Source organism: Salvelinus sp. IW2-2015, linkage group LG4q.1:29 (genome assembly GCF_002910315.2).
Source record: "Salvelinus sp. IW2-2015 linkage group LG4q.1:29, ASM291031v2, whole genome shotgun sequence".
NCBI lineage: Eukaryota > Metazoa > Chordata > Actinopteri > Salmoniformes > Salmonidae > Salvelinus > Salvelinus sp. IW2-2015.
The window spans coordinates 82602578-82619546 of NC_036842.1; the positions used below are offsets into that span (position 1 = coordinate 82602578).

A 16969-nucleotide genomic window follows, 5' to 3' on the forward strand; every position below is an offset into this window, starting at 1 on the left:
GCCTACCATCAGCAAGGGCATTGAAGATGAAACGTGGCTGGGTCTTTCAGCATGACAATGATCCCAAACACACCGCCCGGGCAACGAAGGAGTGGCTTCTTAAAAAGCATTTCAAGGTCCTGGAGTGGCCTAGCCAGTCTCCAGATCTCAACCCCATAGAATATCTTTGGAGGGAGTTGAAAGTCCGTGTTGCCCAGCAACAGCCCCAAAACATCACTGCTCTAGAGGAGATCTGCATGGAGGAKTGGMCCAAAAWACCAGCAACAGTGTGTGAAAACCTTGTGAAGACTTACAGAAAACGTTTGACCTCTGTCATTGCCAACAAAGGGTATATAACAAAGTATTGAGATAAACTTTTGTTATTGACCAAATACTTATTTTCCACCATAATTTGCAAATTCATAAAAAATCCTACAATGTGATTTTCTGGATTTTCTTTTCTCATTTTGTCTGTCATAGTTGAGGTGTACCTATGATGAAAATTACAGGCCTCTCTCATCTTTTTAAGTGGGAGAACTTGCACAATTGGTGGCTGACTAAATACTTTTTTGCCCCACTGTACATGTTTAGCAGATGTTATTGTGGATGTGGCGAAATGCTTGTGTTTCTAGCTCCAACAATTCACAACAATACACACAACCTAAAACTAAAAGAATGGAATTAAGGAATATATAAATATTAGGATGAGCAATGTCGGAGTGGCATAGACTAAATACAGTAGAATAGTATACAATATATACATGTGAGATAAGTAAAGCAAAAATATGTGAACATTATTTAAGTACATTTTTAGGGTCTTCCTCTGACACCGCCTGGTATAGAGGTCCTGGATGGAAGGAAGCTTGGCCCCGGTGATGTACTGGGGCCGTACGCACTACCCTCTGTAGTAGAGGTCGACCGATTTTATGATTTTCTTTCAATACTAATACCGATTTTATTGGAGGATCAAATAAAGCCGATACCAATTAACCGGACGTTTAAAAAAATAATATATATATATATATATATGAGAAACACAAGCATTTCGCCACGTCTGCTAAACATATATGTGTAATAATGACAATTACAACAATACTGAATTAACACTTTTAAAAAAAACTTAATATAATACATTTAAAAAATCTATTTAGTCTCAAATAAATAATGAAACCTGTTCAATTTGGTTTAAATAATGCAAAACACAGTGTTGGAGAAAGTAAAAAAGCTAACGTTTAAGTTCCTTGCTCAGAACATGAGAACATATGAAAGCTGGTGGTTCCTTTTAACATGAGTCTTCAATGTTCCCAGGAAAGAAGTTTTAGGTTACATTTACATTTAAGTCATTTAGCAGACGCTCTTATCCAGAGCGACTTACAAATTGGTGCATTCACCTTATGATATCCAGTGGAACAACCACTTTACAATAGTGCATCTAACTCTTTTAAGGGGGGGGTTAGAAGGATTACTTTATCCTATCCTAGGTATTCCTTAAAGAGGTGGGGTTTCAGGTGTCTCCGGAAGGTGGTGATTGACTCCGCTGACCTGGCGTCGTGAGGGAGTTTGTTCCACCATTGGGGTGCCAGAGCAGCGAACAGTTTTGACTGGGCTGAGCGGGAACTTTTTTTAAGGTTGTAGTTATTATAGGACTATTTCTCTCTATGCCATTTGTATTTCATATATCGTTGACTATTGGATGTTCTTATAGGCACTATATAGTATTGCCAGCCTAATCTCGGGAGTTGATGGGCTTGAAGTCATAAACAGCGCAATGCTTGAAGCACAGCGAAGAGCTGCTGGCAAATGCAGGAAAGTGCTGTTTGAATGAATGCTTACGAGCCTGCTGCTGCCTGTCACCGCTCAGTCAGACTGCTATATCAAATAATAGACTTAATTATAATATAATAAACACTCAAATACAAGCCTTAGGTCATTAATATGGTCGAATCCGGAAACTATCATTTAGAAAACAAAACGTTTATTCAGTGAAATACGGAACCGTTCCGTATTTTATCAAACGAATGGCAACCCTAAGTCTAAATTTTGCGGTTACATTGCACAACCTTCAATGTCATGTCATAATTATGTAAAATTCTGGCAAATTAATTACGGTCTTTGTTAGGAAGAAATGGTCTTCACACAGTTCGCAACGAGCCAGGCGGCCCGAACTGCTGACGCGAAATGCGCTTTGTTAAATCATCACCCGTTTGGCGAAGTAGGCTGTGATTCGCATTGATTATATGCAACGCAGGATAAGCTAGTTAAACTAGTAATGTCATCAACGATGTGTAGTTAACTAGTGATTGTTTTGATCGATAAAAAAAAAATATAAAAAATAAAAATAAGAAGTTTAGTGCTAGCTAGCAACTTACCTTAGCTCCTTGCTGCACTCGCGTAACAGGTGGTCAGCCTGCCACGCCGTTTCCTCGTGGATTGCAATGTAATCGGCCATAATCGGCGACCAAAAATGCGGATTACCGATTGTTATGAAAACTTTAAATCGGCCCTCATTAATCGGCCATTCCGATTAATCGGTCGACCTCTACTCTGTAGTGCCTTGCGGTCGGAGGCCAAGCAGTTGCCATACCAGGCAGTGATGCAACCTGTCAGGATGCACTCGATGGTGCAGCTGTAGAACCTTTTGAGGATCTGAGGACCCATGATTAGTCTTTTCAGTCTCCTGAGGGGGAATAGGTTTTGTCATGCCATCTTTCACGACTGTCTTGGTGTGCTTTGACCATGTTTGTTTGTTGGTGATGTGGACGCCAATGAACTTGAAGCTCTCAACCTGCTGCACTACAGCCTGTCGATGAGAATGGGGGTATGCTCGGTCCTCCTTTTCCTTTAGTCCAGGATCATCTCCTTTGTTCTTGATCATGTTGAGGGAGAGGTTGTTGTCCTGGCACCACACAGTCAGGTCTCTGACCTCCTCCCTATAGGTTGTCTCACTGTTGTCGGTGATCAGGCCTACCACTGGTGTTGGAGCTGTGCCTGGCCGTGCAGTCATGAGTGAACAGGGAGTACAGGAGGGGTCTGAGCACGCACCCCTGAGGGGCCCCTATGTTGAGGATAAGCGTCGCGGATGTGTTGTTACCTACCCTTCTAGTGTTCCATTATTGAAGTGGCCAGTGATTTCAAGTCTATGTATATGTGGCAGCAGGCTCTAAGGTGCAGGGTTACGTAACTGGGTTGAAGCCGCCTAGTGATGGCTTTTTAAGTCTGATGGCCTTGAGATAGATGTTTTTCAGTCTCTTGGTCCCAGCTTTGATGCACCTGTACTGACCCCTGGATGATAGCGGGGTGAACAGGCAGTGGCTTGGGTGGTTTTGCCCTTGATGATCTTTTTGACCTTCCTGTGACATCGGGTGCTGTAGGTGTCCTGGAGGGCAGGTAGTTTGCCCCCGATGATGCGTTGGCGAGACCGCACCACCCTCTGGAGAGGTTTGCGGTTGCGGGCGGTGCAGTTGCCGTACCAGTCGGTGATACAGCCCGACAGGTTGCTCTCAATTGTGCATCTGTAAAAGTTTGAGGGTTTTATGTGCCAAGCCAAATTTCTTCAACCTCCTAAGGTTCAACCTCCTGAGGTTGAAGAGGCACTGTTGCTCCTTCACCATGCTGTCTGTGTGGGTGGACCATTTCAGATCGCCAGTGATGTGTATGCGGAGTAACTTGAGTCTTTCCACCTGCTTCACTGCGGATGTGGATAGGGGCGTGCTTCTTCTCCTGTTTCCTGAAGTCCACGATCCTTTTGTTTTGTCGACATTGAGTGAGAGATTATTTTCCTGGTACCACATTCCCAGGGCCCTCACCTCCTCTCTTACTGCCCCGTAGCACTCACATCGGTAGCCATGAAGTGCTTTGAAAGGCTGGTCATGGCTCACATCAACAGCATCCTCCAGGATACACTAGGGCCAATCCAACTCGCACACCGCCGCAACAGATCCACAGATGACGCAATCTCAGTCGCACTCAACACTGCCCTTTCCCACCTAGACAAAAGGAACACCTATGTGAGAATGCTGTTCGTTGACTACAGCTCAGTGTTCAACATCATAGTGCCCATGAAGCTCATCACTAAGCTAAGGACACTGGGACTTAACACCTCCCTCTGCAACTAGATCCTGGACTTCTTGACGGGCCGCCCCCAGGTAGTAAGGGTAGGCAACAACACGTCTGCCACGCTGATCCTCAACACTGGGGCCCCTCGGGTGTGTACTTAGTCTCCTCCTGTACTCCCTGTTCACCCATGACTGCGTGGCCAAGCACGACTCAAATCAAAGTTTATTTGTCACGTGCGCCGAATACAACAGTTATAGACGTTACTGTGAAATGCTTACTTACTCCAACACCATTAAGTTTGCTGACAACACAACAGTGGTAGGCCTTATCACAGACAATGATGAGACAGCATATAGGGAGGAGGTCAGAGAACTGGCAGTGTGGTGCCAGGACTACAACCGCTCCCTCGGTGTGAGCAAGACAAAGGAGCTGGTCGTGGGCTACAAGAGAAAGCGGGCCGAACAGGCCCCCATTAACATTGACGGGCCTGTAGTTGAGCGGTTCGAGAGTTTTAAGTTCCTTGGTGTCCACATCACCAACAAACTATTATGGTCCAAACACACCAAGACAAGTCGTGAAGAGGGCACGACAAAACCTATTCCCCCTCAGGAGATTGAAAAGATTTGGCAATGGTCCTCAGGTCCTCAAAAAGTTATACAGCTGCACGATCGAGAGCATCCTGACAGGTTGCATCACTGCCTGGTATGGCAACTGCTCGGCCTCCAACCACAAGGCACTACAGAGGGTAGTGCATACGGCCCATACATCGCTGGGGCTAAGCTTCCTGCCATCTAGGACCTACATTATAGATCGTGTCAGAGGAAAGCCCATAAAATTGTCAGACTCCGGGCACCCAAGTCATAAACTGTTTTCTCTGCTACCGCACGGCAACCAGTACCGTAGCGCCAAGTCTAGGACCAACAGGCTCCTTAACAGCTTTTAGCCCCAAGCCATAAGACTGCTAAACAATTAATACATTGGCCACTAAACTATTTACTGCACTGTTGGTTAATGGCTTGTAAGTAAGCATTTCGCGGTAAGGTCAACACTTGTTGTATTTGGCGCATGTGGCAAATAAAGTTTGATTTGATTTATCCAGATGGGATAGGGCCGTGTGCAGTGCGATGGCATCGTCTGTGGATCTATTGGGGCTGTAAGCAAATTGAAGTGGGTCAGGTAAGGTAGAGGTGATATGATCCTTAACTAGCCTCTCAAAGCACTTCATGATGACAGAAGTGAGTGCTACGGGGCGATAGTCATTTATTTCAGATACTTTTGCTTTCTTGGGTATACAAACAATGGTGGACAGCAGACTGGGATAGGGAGAGATTGAATATGTCCATAAACACTGCAGCCAGCTGGTCTGCACATGTTCTGAGGATGCGGCTCGGGATACCGTCTTGTCTCGCAGCCTTGCAAGGGTTAACACGTTTAATTGTCTTACGTCAACCACGGAGAAGGAAAGCCCGCAGTCCTTGGTAGCGGGCCGTGTCGGTGGCACTGTTATCCTCAAATAGGGTGAAGAAGGTGTTTAGCTTGTCCGGAAGAAAGACGTCGGTGTCCGCGACGTGGCTGGTTTCCCTTTGTAGTCCGTTATTGTCTGTAGAACCTGCCACATACGTCTCGTTTCTGAGCCGTTGAATTGTGACTCCACTTTTTCTCTGTACTGACGTTTTGCCGGTTTGATTGCCTTATGGAGGGAGCATCTACACTGTTTGTATCCGGCCATATTCCCAGTCACCTTACCATGGTTAAATGTGGTGGTTCATGTTTTCAGTTTTGCGCGAATGCTGCCATTTATCCATGGTTTCTGGTTTGGTTAGCTTTTAATAGTCAGTGGGTACAACGTCTCCTATACACTTCCTGATAAACTCAGTCACCGTTTACGTGTATTCGTCAATGTTATTCTTAGAGGCTACCCGGATCATTGAATAGTCCTTAGCATGGGTACTTCCTGTTTGAGTTTCTGCCTATAGGAAGGGAGGAGCAAAATGGAGTCGTGATCAAATTTGCCGAATGGAGGGCGGGGGAGGACCTTATAGGCATTTTGAAAATCTGAGTAGCAGTGGTCTGTTTTCTCAGAGCGAGTGCTACAGTCAAAGTGTTGGTAGAACTTTGGTAGCGTTTTACTCAAATTTGCATTGTTAAAATACCCAGCTACAATAAATGTCGCCTCAGGATATGTTGTTTCCAGTTTGCATAAAGTCCAGTGAAGTTCTTTGAGGGCTGTCGTGGTATCGGCTTGAGGGGGAATATACAGCTGTGACTATAACCATTTTAGAATAAGGCTGTAACGTAACAAAATGTTGAAAAACGCCAAGGGGTCTGAATACTTTCCGAATGCACTGTATGTACATGAATGCAGGGTAACGTCACTAGGCATCCGGAGAGATGATGATGATGATAATAAGGGTAAAATAAAGAACAGAGTAGCAGCTGCAAATGATGAGTGTAAAAGTGTATGTTTGTTTGGGTTGTCGGTATGTGTGTGTGAGTGATTTGTGTGTGTGTGTGTGTGTATACAAAGTCTAGTGAGTGCGTAGGGTCAGTGCAAAATAGTCAGTGTAGATAGTTCTGGTACCATTAGTTGACTTCAGCAGTCTGGCCATTTTAGCAGTCTTATGGCTTGGGGGTAGAAGCTGTCTCGGAGCCTGTTGGTCCGAGAGCCAATGATTATGGCGGCCTTGGGATTGTTAACCTGTTTAAAAGTTTTGCTCACATCAGCTTCGGAGAGCGAGGCCATACAGTCATCGGGAAAAGGGGCTTTCACACAAGGCACAGTTATATTCCTCGAAGCGAGACTAAAAGGCAATTTGGGAGTTTTGCGTCGCTGGGTTTGTCTTTGTAATTCATTATCGTTTGCAAGCCCTGCCATGTACGACGGGCGTCGTAGCTGATGTAAAAGGATTCCACCTTCTTCCTATATTTTCCTTTCGCATGATTGATGTCTCATTGGAGGTAGTATCGGCATTTCTTGTATGCGTCCATGTCCCGTTCATTGTAAGTGGTAGCTCAAGCCTTTAGCCCAGCTCAGATGTTGCCCTTATTCCATGGCTTTTGGTTGGGATATGTTCTTAGTCACTGTGGGGACGACGTTGTCTATGCACTTATTGATGAAGCCCATGACTGTTGTGGTAAACTCCTCAATGTTATTTGATGAATCCTGGAACATATCCCAGTCTGTACTAGCAAAACAGTCTTGTAGCCTTGTCTGCTTTGTCTGGCCACTTCCGTATTGAGCGCGTCACTTGTACTTCCTGTTTGAATTTTAGTTTGTAAACAGGAAGCAGGAGAATGGTGTCATGGTCAGATTCGCCAAAGGGAGGACCTTATGTGTGTTTTTGTGGGTAGAATAAAAGTGGTCTACAGTTTGTGTTGGTAGAAATTAGGGAAGTCTCTGCCCACCAAGAACGCTGCCTCTGGGTGAGCGGTTTCTTGTTTGTTTATGGACCCATAAACAAACAAGTGGTGTTGGCTTGTGGAGGAATGTAGACCGCCATGATGATTATAGATGAGAACTCTCTTGGTAGATTAAAGGCTCTGCAGCTTACATTGAGGTATTCTATATCAGGTGAGAAAAGCTTGCGATTTCCTTCACACAGCACACCAGTTGTTATTTATGAAAAAACACGCAGCGACTCCTTTCGTTTTCCCCGAAGCCGCCGTGCGATCCTGCTGCTGCATGGAAAATCCACCGAGTACTACGTGTGTAGTGGCATCATCCAGCCACGTTTCAGTAAGACATATAATATTGAATCTTTTCTAGTCTCTATGATAGGAGACTCGAATGAAGCTCATCCATCTTATTCTCGAGTGACTGGACATTTGCCAATAGAACGGAGGAGAGCGCCGTTCGGTTTTTCTCTTCGCCTCAATTTCACCAGGACTCCACCTGGTCTACCGCGTTTACGCCTGCGGCATTTTGGTAGCCCATGGAACAAAGGAATAAGGTCCGGTATGAACAGTGGAACAGATGAGCCAGAGTTGAAATCGAGGTTAGTAATTGTCGATCTGATGTCCAGAAGTGCTTAGCGGTCGTGATAATAGTATGAACTTTCTGTACAAAAAAAAGGTAAACGCGTTAAAAGTCTCTAAATAGCAAAGTTGGGTAGGAACTTGTAAGATGTCGCCCTTCTCCGTCTATTTCCTGATTTTCCCTGATGTTTTCCTGAACTTTTCAATACCTTTCTAATGCATTTCACTCACTTTGTGATGCACATTGTTACACCTTTCCTATATTCAAGTCTTTGACATTTTCAAAATAGCCTTATGAACATAGAAACTTTGTTGCAGTTTCTATCTGTGCAAGAATGGTTAAAAACACCATAAAATTATACAAAAATTGATATCTGTATTGGTGCAGAACTTCCACATAAGTGCATCCCTAATTTTAACGTCTAAAACCCACTAGAAAGTATGTAAAAATTATAATGAAATAACTGCCCTTTTTCTGGCTCACAAATTGATTTTGATGAACTTATTTTTTATTTCATTTTTTATTTCACCGTTATTTAACCAGGTAGGCTAGTTGAGAACAAGTTCTCATTTGCAACTGCGACCTGGCCAAGATAAAGCATAGCAATTTGACACATACAACAACACAGAGTTACACATGGAATAAACAAACCATAGTCAATAATACAGTAGAACAAAAGAAAACAAAAAGTCTATATACAGTGAGTGCAAATGAGGTAAGATACGGGAGTTAAGGCAATAAATAGGCCATGGTGGCGAAGTAATTACAATATAGCAATTAAACACTGGAATGGTAGATGTGCAGAAGATGAATGTGCAAGTAGAGATACTGGGGTGCAAAGGAGCAAGATAAATAAATATAGTATGGGGATGAGGTAGGTAGATAGATGGGCTGTTTACAGATGGGCTATGTACAGGTGCAGTGATCTGTGAGCTGCTCTGACAGCTGGTGCTTAAAGCTAGTGAGGGAGATATGAGTCTCCAGCTTCAGAGATTTTTGCAGTTCGTTCCAGTCATTGGCAGGAGAGAACTGGAAGGAGAGGCGGCCAAAGGAGGAATTGGCTTTGGGGGTGACCAGTGAGATATACCTGCTGGAGCGCGTGCTACGAGTGGGTGCTGCTATGGTGATCAGTGAGCTGAGATAAGGCAGTGCTTTACCTAGCAGAGACTTGTAGATAACCTGTAGCCAGTGGGTTTGGCGACGAGTATGAAGCGAGGACCAACCAACGAGAGCGTACAGGTCGCAATGGTAGGTAGTGTATGAGGCTTTGGTGACAAAACGGATGGCACTGTGATAGACTGCATCCAGTTTGTTAAGTAGAGTGTTGGAGGCTATTTTATAGATGACATCACCGAAGTCGAGGATTGGTAGAATGGTCAGTTTTACGAGGGTAATTGGTCCCTAGAAAATCTGTGCAGCCCTCCTTTTTGGTCCTCGAGCCAAAAAGTTTTCCCACTCCTGGGTTAGGGTCACTGCTGTGAAAACAGTGTAACATCAAATTATTAAAATACTTTTTTTCACCAGGTTTTCAGAATAATGTGCGTAAATGCAACGGAATTCCCTTTTTCTGCACTTTTCTCGGTACGCGTATTCTGACCTTGAACTTAAGCATGAGAAACATGAAAGTGTGGTGGATGTGTGTCTACAGATACCCTGACTTCATTTCACCACCATTGCACGTGATGAAACGATTAATAAAATTGAGCAACCCATCGGGTTCCAAGTGGAACAACATCTACTTTCTTTTTCAGATAGAAATAACACCATTATCTATGCACTGCAATTTACAAATAGAGAAGAGATATTGATAAGAGCTAGGTACGCCATTTGGATAAGGAGATTATAAAGATAAATGATAATTGTTTTAGATCTATCTTACCTTATCACTGGAGACAAATGTGAAACCAGTCATATGGCGGTGAACTGAAGCATATTAACATATCGCCTTTTCCACAGTGAAGTTTATGAAATGCTGACCTTATACAGTGAAAACCATAATTCATTCGACAGTGACCATTTTTTGGTAATTTTGGTTCTGTACTCTAGCACTGAGTTTGAAAGGATACAATGAGGGTGAAGTGCAGACTGTCAGCTTTAATTTGAGGGTATTTTCATACATATCGGATGAACCGTTTAGAAATGACAGCACCTTTTTGTACATGGTCCCCCCATTTTAAGGTACTACAAGTATTTGTTGAATTGGCTTCACAGATGTGTATCGTTAGGCAGGTGTATTCATTTGTGTCGTTAGTGAATGCAGGAGAGCTGTTGAATAGTATTGATTCTAGACTTTGCTATTGCCTTTGGAGTTTGTTGTTGAGGTGTGACAACATGAGGAAGACGGCAGTGTCGATGCAAATGAAGCTGGCCGTCATAAGGCTCAGAAATGAAAATCAATCAATCAGGAACGTTGCAAAAACCCTGGGCATGCCCAAGTCAACAGTTTGGTTCATCAATAACAAGAAAAAAACAACCGGTGAACTCAATTATGTCAAAAGAATCGGTAGACTGAGGAAGACCACTGTAGTGGATGACCGGAGAATACTCTCTATGGTGAAGAAAACCCCCCTGACAACAGCCCAACAGACCAAAAACACTCTCCTGGATGCAGGTGTAGATGTGTCAAAGTCTACCATACGTAGAAGACTACACCAGCAGGACTACAGAGGGTACACTACAAGATGCAAACCACTGATAAGCATGAAGAACACAAAGGTGTGTTTACATTTTGCTAAAAAGCACCTAAAAGAGCCCCAAGAGTTCTGGAAAAAAGTATTGTGGACAGATGAGACAAAGATTAACATTTACCAGAGTGATGGAAACAGGAAAGTGTGGAGAAAAAAAAGATATGGCCATGATCCAAAGCATTATGGTTTGGGCCTGTTGCTGCCAGTGGAACAGGCTCACTTGTCTTCATTGATGATGTGACTGCAGACAGAATTAGAACAATGAATTCTGAAGTCTACAGAAATATTTTATCTGCTCAGATAAAACCAAATGCCTAAACTCATTGGACGGCACTTCATCATGCAACAAGACAATGAACCTAAACATACTGCGAGAGCAACAAAGGGGTTTTTGATGGCCAAAAAGTGGAAAATCCTTGACTGGCTGAGTCAATCACCGGATCTGAATCCAATTGAACATGCATTTTACATGCTGAAGAGGAGACTGAAGGCAGTAAGTCCCCGAAACAAGCAGGAACTGAAGATGGCTGCAGTACAGGCCTGGCAGAGCATCACCAGGGAAGATACCCAGCGTCTGGTGATGTCGATGTAGTTTCTAAACGGTTCATCCGATATGTATGAAAATACCCTCAAATTAAAGCTGATAGTCTGCACTTCACCCTCATTGTCATTGTATCCTTTCAAACTCAAAGTGCTAGAGTACAGAACCAAAATAACAAAAAAATGGTCAGCATCCAGCATCCTAATTTTTTCTGCATCTCATGAATGTTCTTCTTTGTGTTCGAGGTGTTTGAACTTAGATTCGTCTGTCCGTAACACTTTTTTCCAATCTTCCTCTGTCCAGTGTCTGTTCTTTTGCCCATCTTAATTTTTTATTTTTATTGGCCAGTCTGAGATATGGCTTTTTCTTTTCCATTACAACACATTGTTAGTTTACCTTTCTTTCCTCTGTCACATTTGTGTGGTTCTTCCTGAGGATCGCTAGCAAAAGTGGGTCATATTAGGCTAACGTAGGCCATTACAAGTTGTGCAATAATTTGGGACATGTAACCTATTTGAATCATTATGGAACGCAGACCATATGTAGCAGTTTTAAGCCTGGCGCAGGGTTCACGACGACTGGAGCGTTGTCATCACAATTCCATTTATAGGACTACAGTTCAACCCCTATTTTATACTTTTTAAACCTATTTCATAGATTGAACAATTTCAATATGGCAACTTTCAGGATGAATCAAACCAGTTTTTTTATGCACAAATATATTTAATATGTAAAGGCTCTCCAACCGTTGTTTTATTTGCATCAATACTTTCCTAAATAATATACAAGATCAGAGTATTTTAAAATGTACCAATTGGTGCTGAAAAGGAGAAAATGTGTATTTGCATCGCTTTCTTTCATTGATCCCTAACCATTCTCTCCATATTCTAGTGAGTCTGTTGAAAATTCTAGTTAAAGGTACACCAAATTTAAAGGGATGGCTTTAAATAAATGGACTGAAAACCTTATTCAATGAAAACTCCATGAGAAAGTCTGTTTTCCAGGAAGTGGCAGGGTTTTTAGCGGTTTAATTAAATGTATTTAGCACACACTAGGGAACCACGCCTGCAAAGCCTGTTATGCACCTGAATACCAACTGCGGAGAAGTGCGTAGGAAAGGCGTACATTTCTTAAGTCTGAATCGGGCGCTTAGTGAATAGGTGCTGCCAGCAGTAGGCAATGTACAAACAGAATACAGACACAAAGTCGACACAAAAAATGTACATACAGATTTGACAATATAAATACAGTAAACATCAGGATTAATTGCAAGAACAATGATATAATAACTAATTAAAACTCTAATGTAGTGTTAGCTAACGTTGACGTAATCCTGATGGTCTACACCTGTCTGTGTTTGTTCAGACCGGAGCAGGTGGGAGGGCTACAATGCTTCAGCAGGCACTTATGACCCCCGCTACAGAGACTACTACGACCAGAACTACTGGTACAACTACAACCCTGAGGCCTACCGGGGCAGGGAGGCAGCCTACTACAACCAGCAGCCCACCCAGCAGTACCCTGCCGCTACCGCCAGGTATTCGCTTAAACAGCCTTGATTGTTTTTCATTGACATATGTCATTTATACAGCCTTGATTGTTTTTCATTGACATATGTCACTAATGATAGGGAAAGACAGATGGGTAGAGGAATACAGAATGAAGGTGCATGGTTTGAACCCATGCCGCAAGGGGCAATGTGTGGTCCAGAATTAGGAGTGCTACCACTAAACCAGACTATGGCTTCATTAGCACTTCCAGATACTCAGTCATAGTAACATTTTCTATTTTGCTAAACTCGCCTCATCTACAACAAACTTGTAGCGTCCATCAAGCTTGACTTTGATGCATATCATATATTTATGTTGAAGGGATGGTTCACTCGAATTACAAAATTACATATTTGTTTCTTTGCCTTATAAGCAATTTATGGACAAGGACATCCATCGATTAGGTTTGTTTACATAGCCACTGCCACCACCTAACTTTTGGGGTGAACTACCCCTTTAATGAGAGACAAGCCCTGAAATGATTGTTCTGCATTCCAATCTCAGTGTTAGTAATCACCCCCCAGTTTGATGTCAGTGTTGTGACGCCTAACATGGCCAAGTCCAGTTCTAATGGAGTTTCTGTGTGTAGGCCACCGGGCTATGACGACAAGTGGCGCTACTATCCTGGTTACGATGCCAGTTTTGACGATGACTACCGGCGGCAGAAGGACCAGTACAGGGACGATTTTGACCGACGGAGCGTCCACAGCGAACAGTCGGCCCACAGTCTACACAGCTCCCAAAGCCATCGCAGCCGTCGCAGCAGCTTTAGCTCCCGCTCACAACAGGTGTGTGTCTATATGGATTTGCGAAAGACTGTCTTAATTTCCTTCCAGTGTTGGTACTTTTTTATTTGTTTTTAGTATGGATCATCACGTCAGTGTGTGAATAACTTGGGTGTTGTAGTTTCTTCAAACCATCCAAAATATTAACTTATGTACCCCCCCCCTCTGCCCTGTAGAGTGAGGTGTACAGGTCTCAGCCTGACCTGACAGCGGTTTACGACCCCGCTGTTTCTACCCTGCCTGTGGACTACTCCTATGGGCAATACCCAGAGCAGACGGATCCCGGACAGAGCTTCAGCCAGTACCCCTACACCTCGGGCTACCAGGCAGACGACAGCACCTGGGTCGTCGCTGAGCAGCGTAAGAACATTGTTACTGGTAACATTCATTTGTCATTTCTGGTTTGCAGAACAGAAGAAAGAACCAGAAGTTGTTGAGTCTCATGAGTTATTCTGACTGATCTGGGGATTTTCCTGATTGCTGACCTTATCTGATTCTTGAAATGTCCTTGTGGAAATTGGGACAGAATTTTCAGTCTGTTCAGATTTTGGATTGTTTATAAAGTTCTCCCTCTCCCCCCTCAGCTCCTCCTCGTCCCATTACTCCAGAGAAGTACTCGGTATCCCACCGCTGTGCCCGCTTCGGGCCAGGTGGTCAGCTGATCCAGGTCCTGCCCAACCTCCCCTCGGCCGGCCAGCCTGCTCTAGTGGAGATCCACAACATGGAGGTAACCCTGAGAACCCAACCCACAACCCAGCCTTCTAATCGGCTAAGGCTGGAATTCAGTTGTCATCGATAGCGTTTCAAAGAGCACTAGAAATAATCAATCTATACTGTGGTTGATTGGGATTCAAATATTTGAAGTACGGGTGTGGCTTTGTGTCAATAATATCCCATGGTAATATCCATGTGATGTCAACCTTTAAATACACAGGGAGGTGATGGGATGTCCACCAAGTAGCTTGTGAAGTGTGTTGGCCATAATGAGGTTGATATCTCCAATATAGCATAATTTTGCTGAGAAGAATGTCGCAGTTCAGGCAAATTCAAATCTGGAACTTGAAGCCAGTTCCACTGCTGAGTTTCATTCTTCCCCTCGAATCAGGGACTTTAGACCTGGAACACCAAGTGGGTGCAATTAATTATCAGGTAAAACAGAAAACCAGCAGTACTCTAGGTAGTTGCGCTATGGGCTCTTGTTTTACGTCAGCTAGGTGCTGAACATGACCCTGGTGTTTCACCGTCTGCTTCGGTGGTGTTGATGCTTCTGATGAGTTAGCTAGTCTGTGTAAGACATCCTTAACTGGGGGTCTGTCATTGATTGTTGTGAGAAGGTGTGAGTTATGATCAGCATTTTAGCACATGGGTGTAAGGAAGCGAATGGATTGAGATTGGCAATCACTAGAGGAGATGGCAGTTCACTTGCAGCTCATGTATCATCAGACCGATACAGAACTGAACATGCATGAAGGGTTTACCACAGCTGGTTTCTGTATAAAGCATATTTTATACCCAACGTAAGTACGCTTAGCAAAATTGCTTTCTTCCGTAGTTGCATCATGTTACAGATTTTGACCCGCACACTTGTGTGTATATTTGTGACGCCCATTTTGCATAGCTAATAAACTAGGCTTTTATAAATTAGGCAATAGAAATGCTAAACAAAGTCATTGTTTTATTATACACCATAGGAAAAAACAATTTGAATAGATTGTGAAATGATGACCATTAAATGGCCTTTTGAAGTGTATTTCTTGACCATCTTTGGTTTTCCTACAGACGATGCTGCAGGACACACCAGACCAATCCGAGCTGCGCTCCTTCCCCGGACCGCTTTTGAAGTAAGAGCGTTTTGACCTTTCACCCTTAACCCCTGATGCCTAGTCTCCTAGAATGAGATAAAGATTAGGCTACATCCTAGCTATTTTCATACCCAACTGCTTAGCTACGTGTGCTACCTGCTTGTCTGTCTGTGTGAGATTGACTACATTGCAGGCAGACTATGCAGAAGGATTGATCTACAAATCCCCTTGTATCCCAAATTCTGTGATAAAAATGAGCAATTCTGTGCTTCGCCTTGCTCAAACTGGTTCCCTCAAGCAAGCTGTGTGTTACTTCTCAAAGGGAGGAGACTCACAAGGTCGACGTGATAAAGTTCTCCCAGAACAAAGGCCTGGAGTGTGCCCGCAACAACGACCTCCTGGACAAGGACTCGGCTGCCCTCCTCTGGGACTTCATCGTGCTGCTGTGTAGGCAGAACGGGGTAAGACTGGTGGTCGGAGGTGGGACAAGACTCTTATGTTATTTAAGTTTCATTGTATCACAGATGCATTAAAAGACAACAAAAATATAAACATGGTGTAGACCCCTCAAATTCAAATGTGGACCTTGAAGCCAGTTTCACTGCTTTTTTTCATTCTTCCCTTCTAATAAGTGACTGATTTAGACCTGGGACACCAGGTGGGTGCCATTTATCAGGCAAAACAGAAAGCCAGCAGTACACTGGACCCTTCAGGATCGTATTTAAATACCCCTGTTGTAGACCGTTGCATCAGACATACTTGTTGTGTGTATAGTCCATTCAGAAAGTATTCACATTTTGTTACGTTTCTGCCTTATTTTAAAATTGATTAAATAAAATGTTTTCCTCATCAATCTACACACAATACCCCATAATGACAAAGCGAAAACATGTTTTTAGAAATGGGAGACTGGGAGACTTGATTTTCAGCGGCAGGGACTGGGAGACTAGCCAGAATCAAGGGAAAGATGAACGTAGCAAAGTACAGAGATCCTTGATGAAAACCTGCTCCAGAACACTCAGGACCTCAGGACACCTTCCAGCAGGACAACGACCCTAATCACACAGCCAAGACAATGCAGGAGTGGCTTCGGAACAAGTCTCTGAATGTTCTTGAGTGGCCCAGCCAGAGCCCGGACTTGAACCTGATCGAACATCTCTGGAGAGACCTGAAAATAGCTGTGTAGCGACTCTCCCCATTCTACCTGACAGAGCTTGAGAGGATCTGCAGTGAAGAATGGGAGAAACTCCCAAAATACAGGTGTGCCAAGCTTGTAGTGTCATACCCAAGAGGACTCAAGCTGGAGACTTACATTTCCCTCACTAACTTTAAACATCAGCTATCTGAGCAGCTAACCGATCGCTGCAGCTGTACATAGTCTATCTGTAAATAGCCCACCCAATCTACCTACCTCATCCCCCATATTGTTTTTATTTACTTTGCTGCTCTTTTGCACACCAGTATCACTACTTACACCTTATCATCATCTGCTCATCTATCACTCCAGTGCTAAATTGTAATTACTTTGCTACTATGGCCTATTTATTGCCTTACCTCGTCATGTCATTTGCGCACACTGTATACAGACTTTTT

The 16969-nt window shown here is 43.6% G+C and overlaps 1 protein-coding gene across 4 annotated transcripts in view; it reads left to right on the forward strand.

Annotated features, from left to right (window-relative positions):
• Positions 1–16969, forward strand: part of sec16a (SEC16 homolog A, endoplasmic reticulum export factor) — a 79091-nt gene that overhangs the window by 24927 nt on the left and 37195 nt on the right. For all 4 annotated transcript variants that reach the window (XM_023985876.2, XM_023985877.2, XM_023985878.2 and 1 more), the window contains 6 exons: positions 12605–12776; positions 13379–13577; positions 13751–13934; positions 14159–14301; positions 15354–15415; positions 15699–15837. In XM_023985876.2, coding sequence (XP_023841644.1) covers positions 12605–12776; positions 13379–13577; positions 13751–13934; positions 14159–14301; positions 15354–15415; positions 15699–15837 — 899 coding nt within the window. The remainder of the gene's footprint in view (positions 1–12604; positions 12777–13378; positions 13578–13750; positions 13935–14158; positions 14302–15353; positions 15416–15698; positions 15838–16969) is intronic.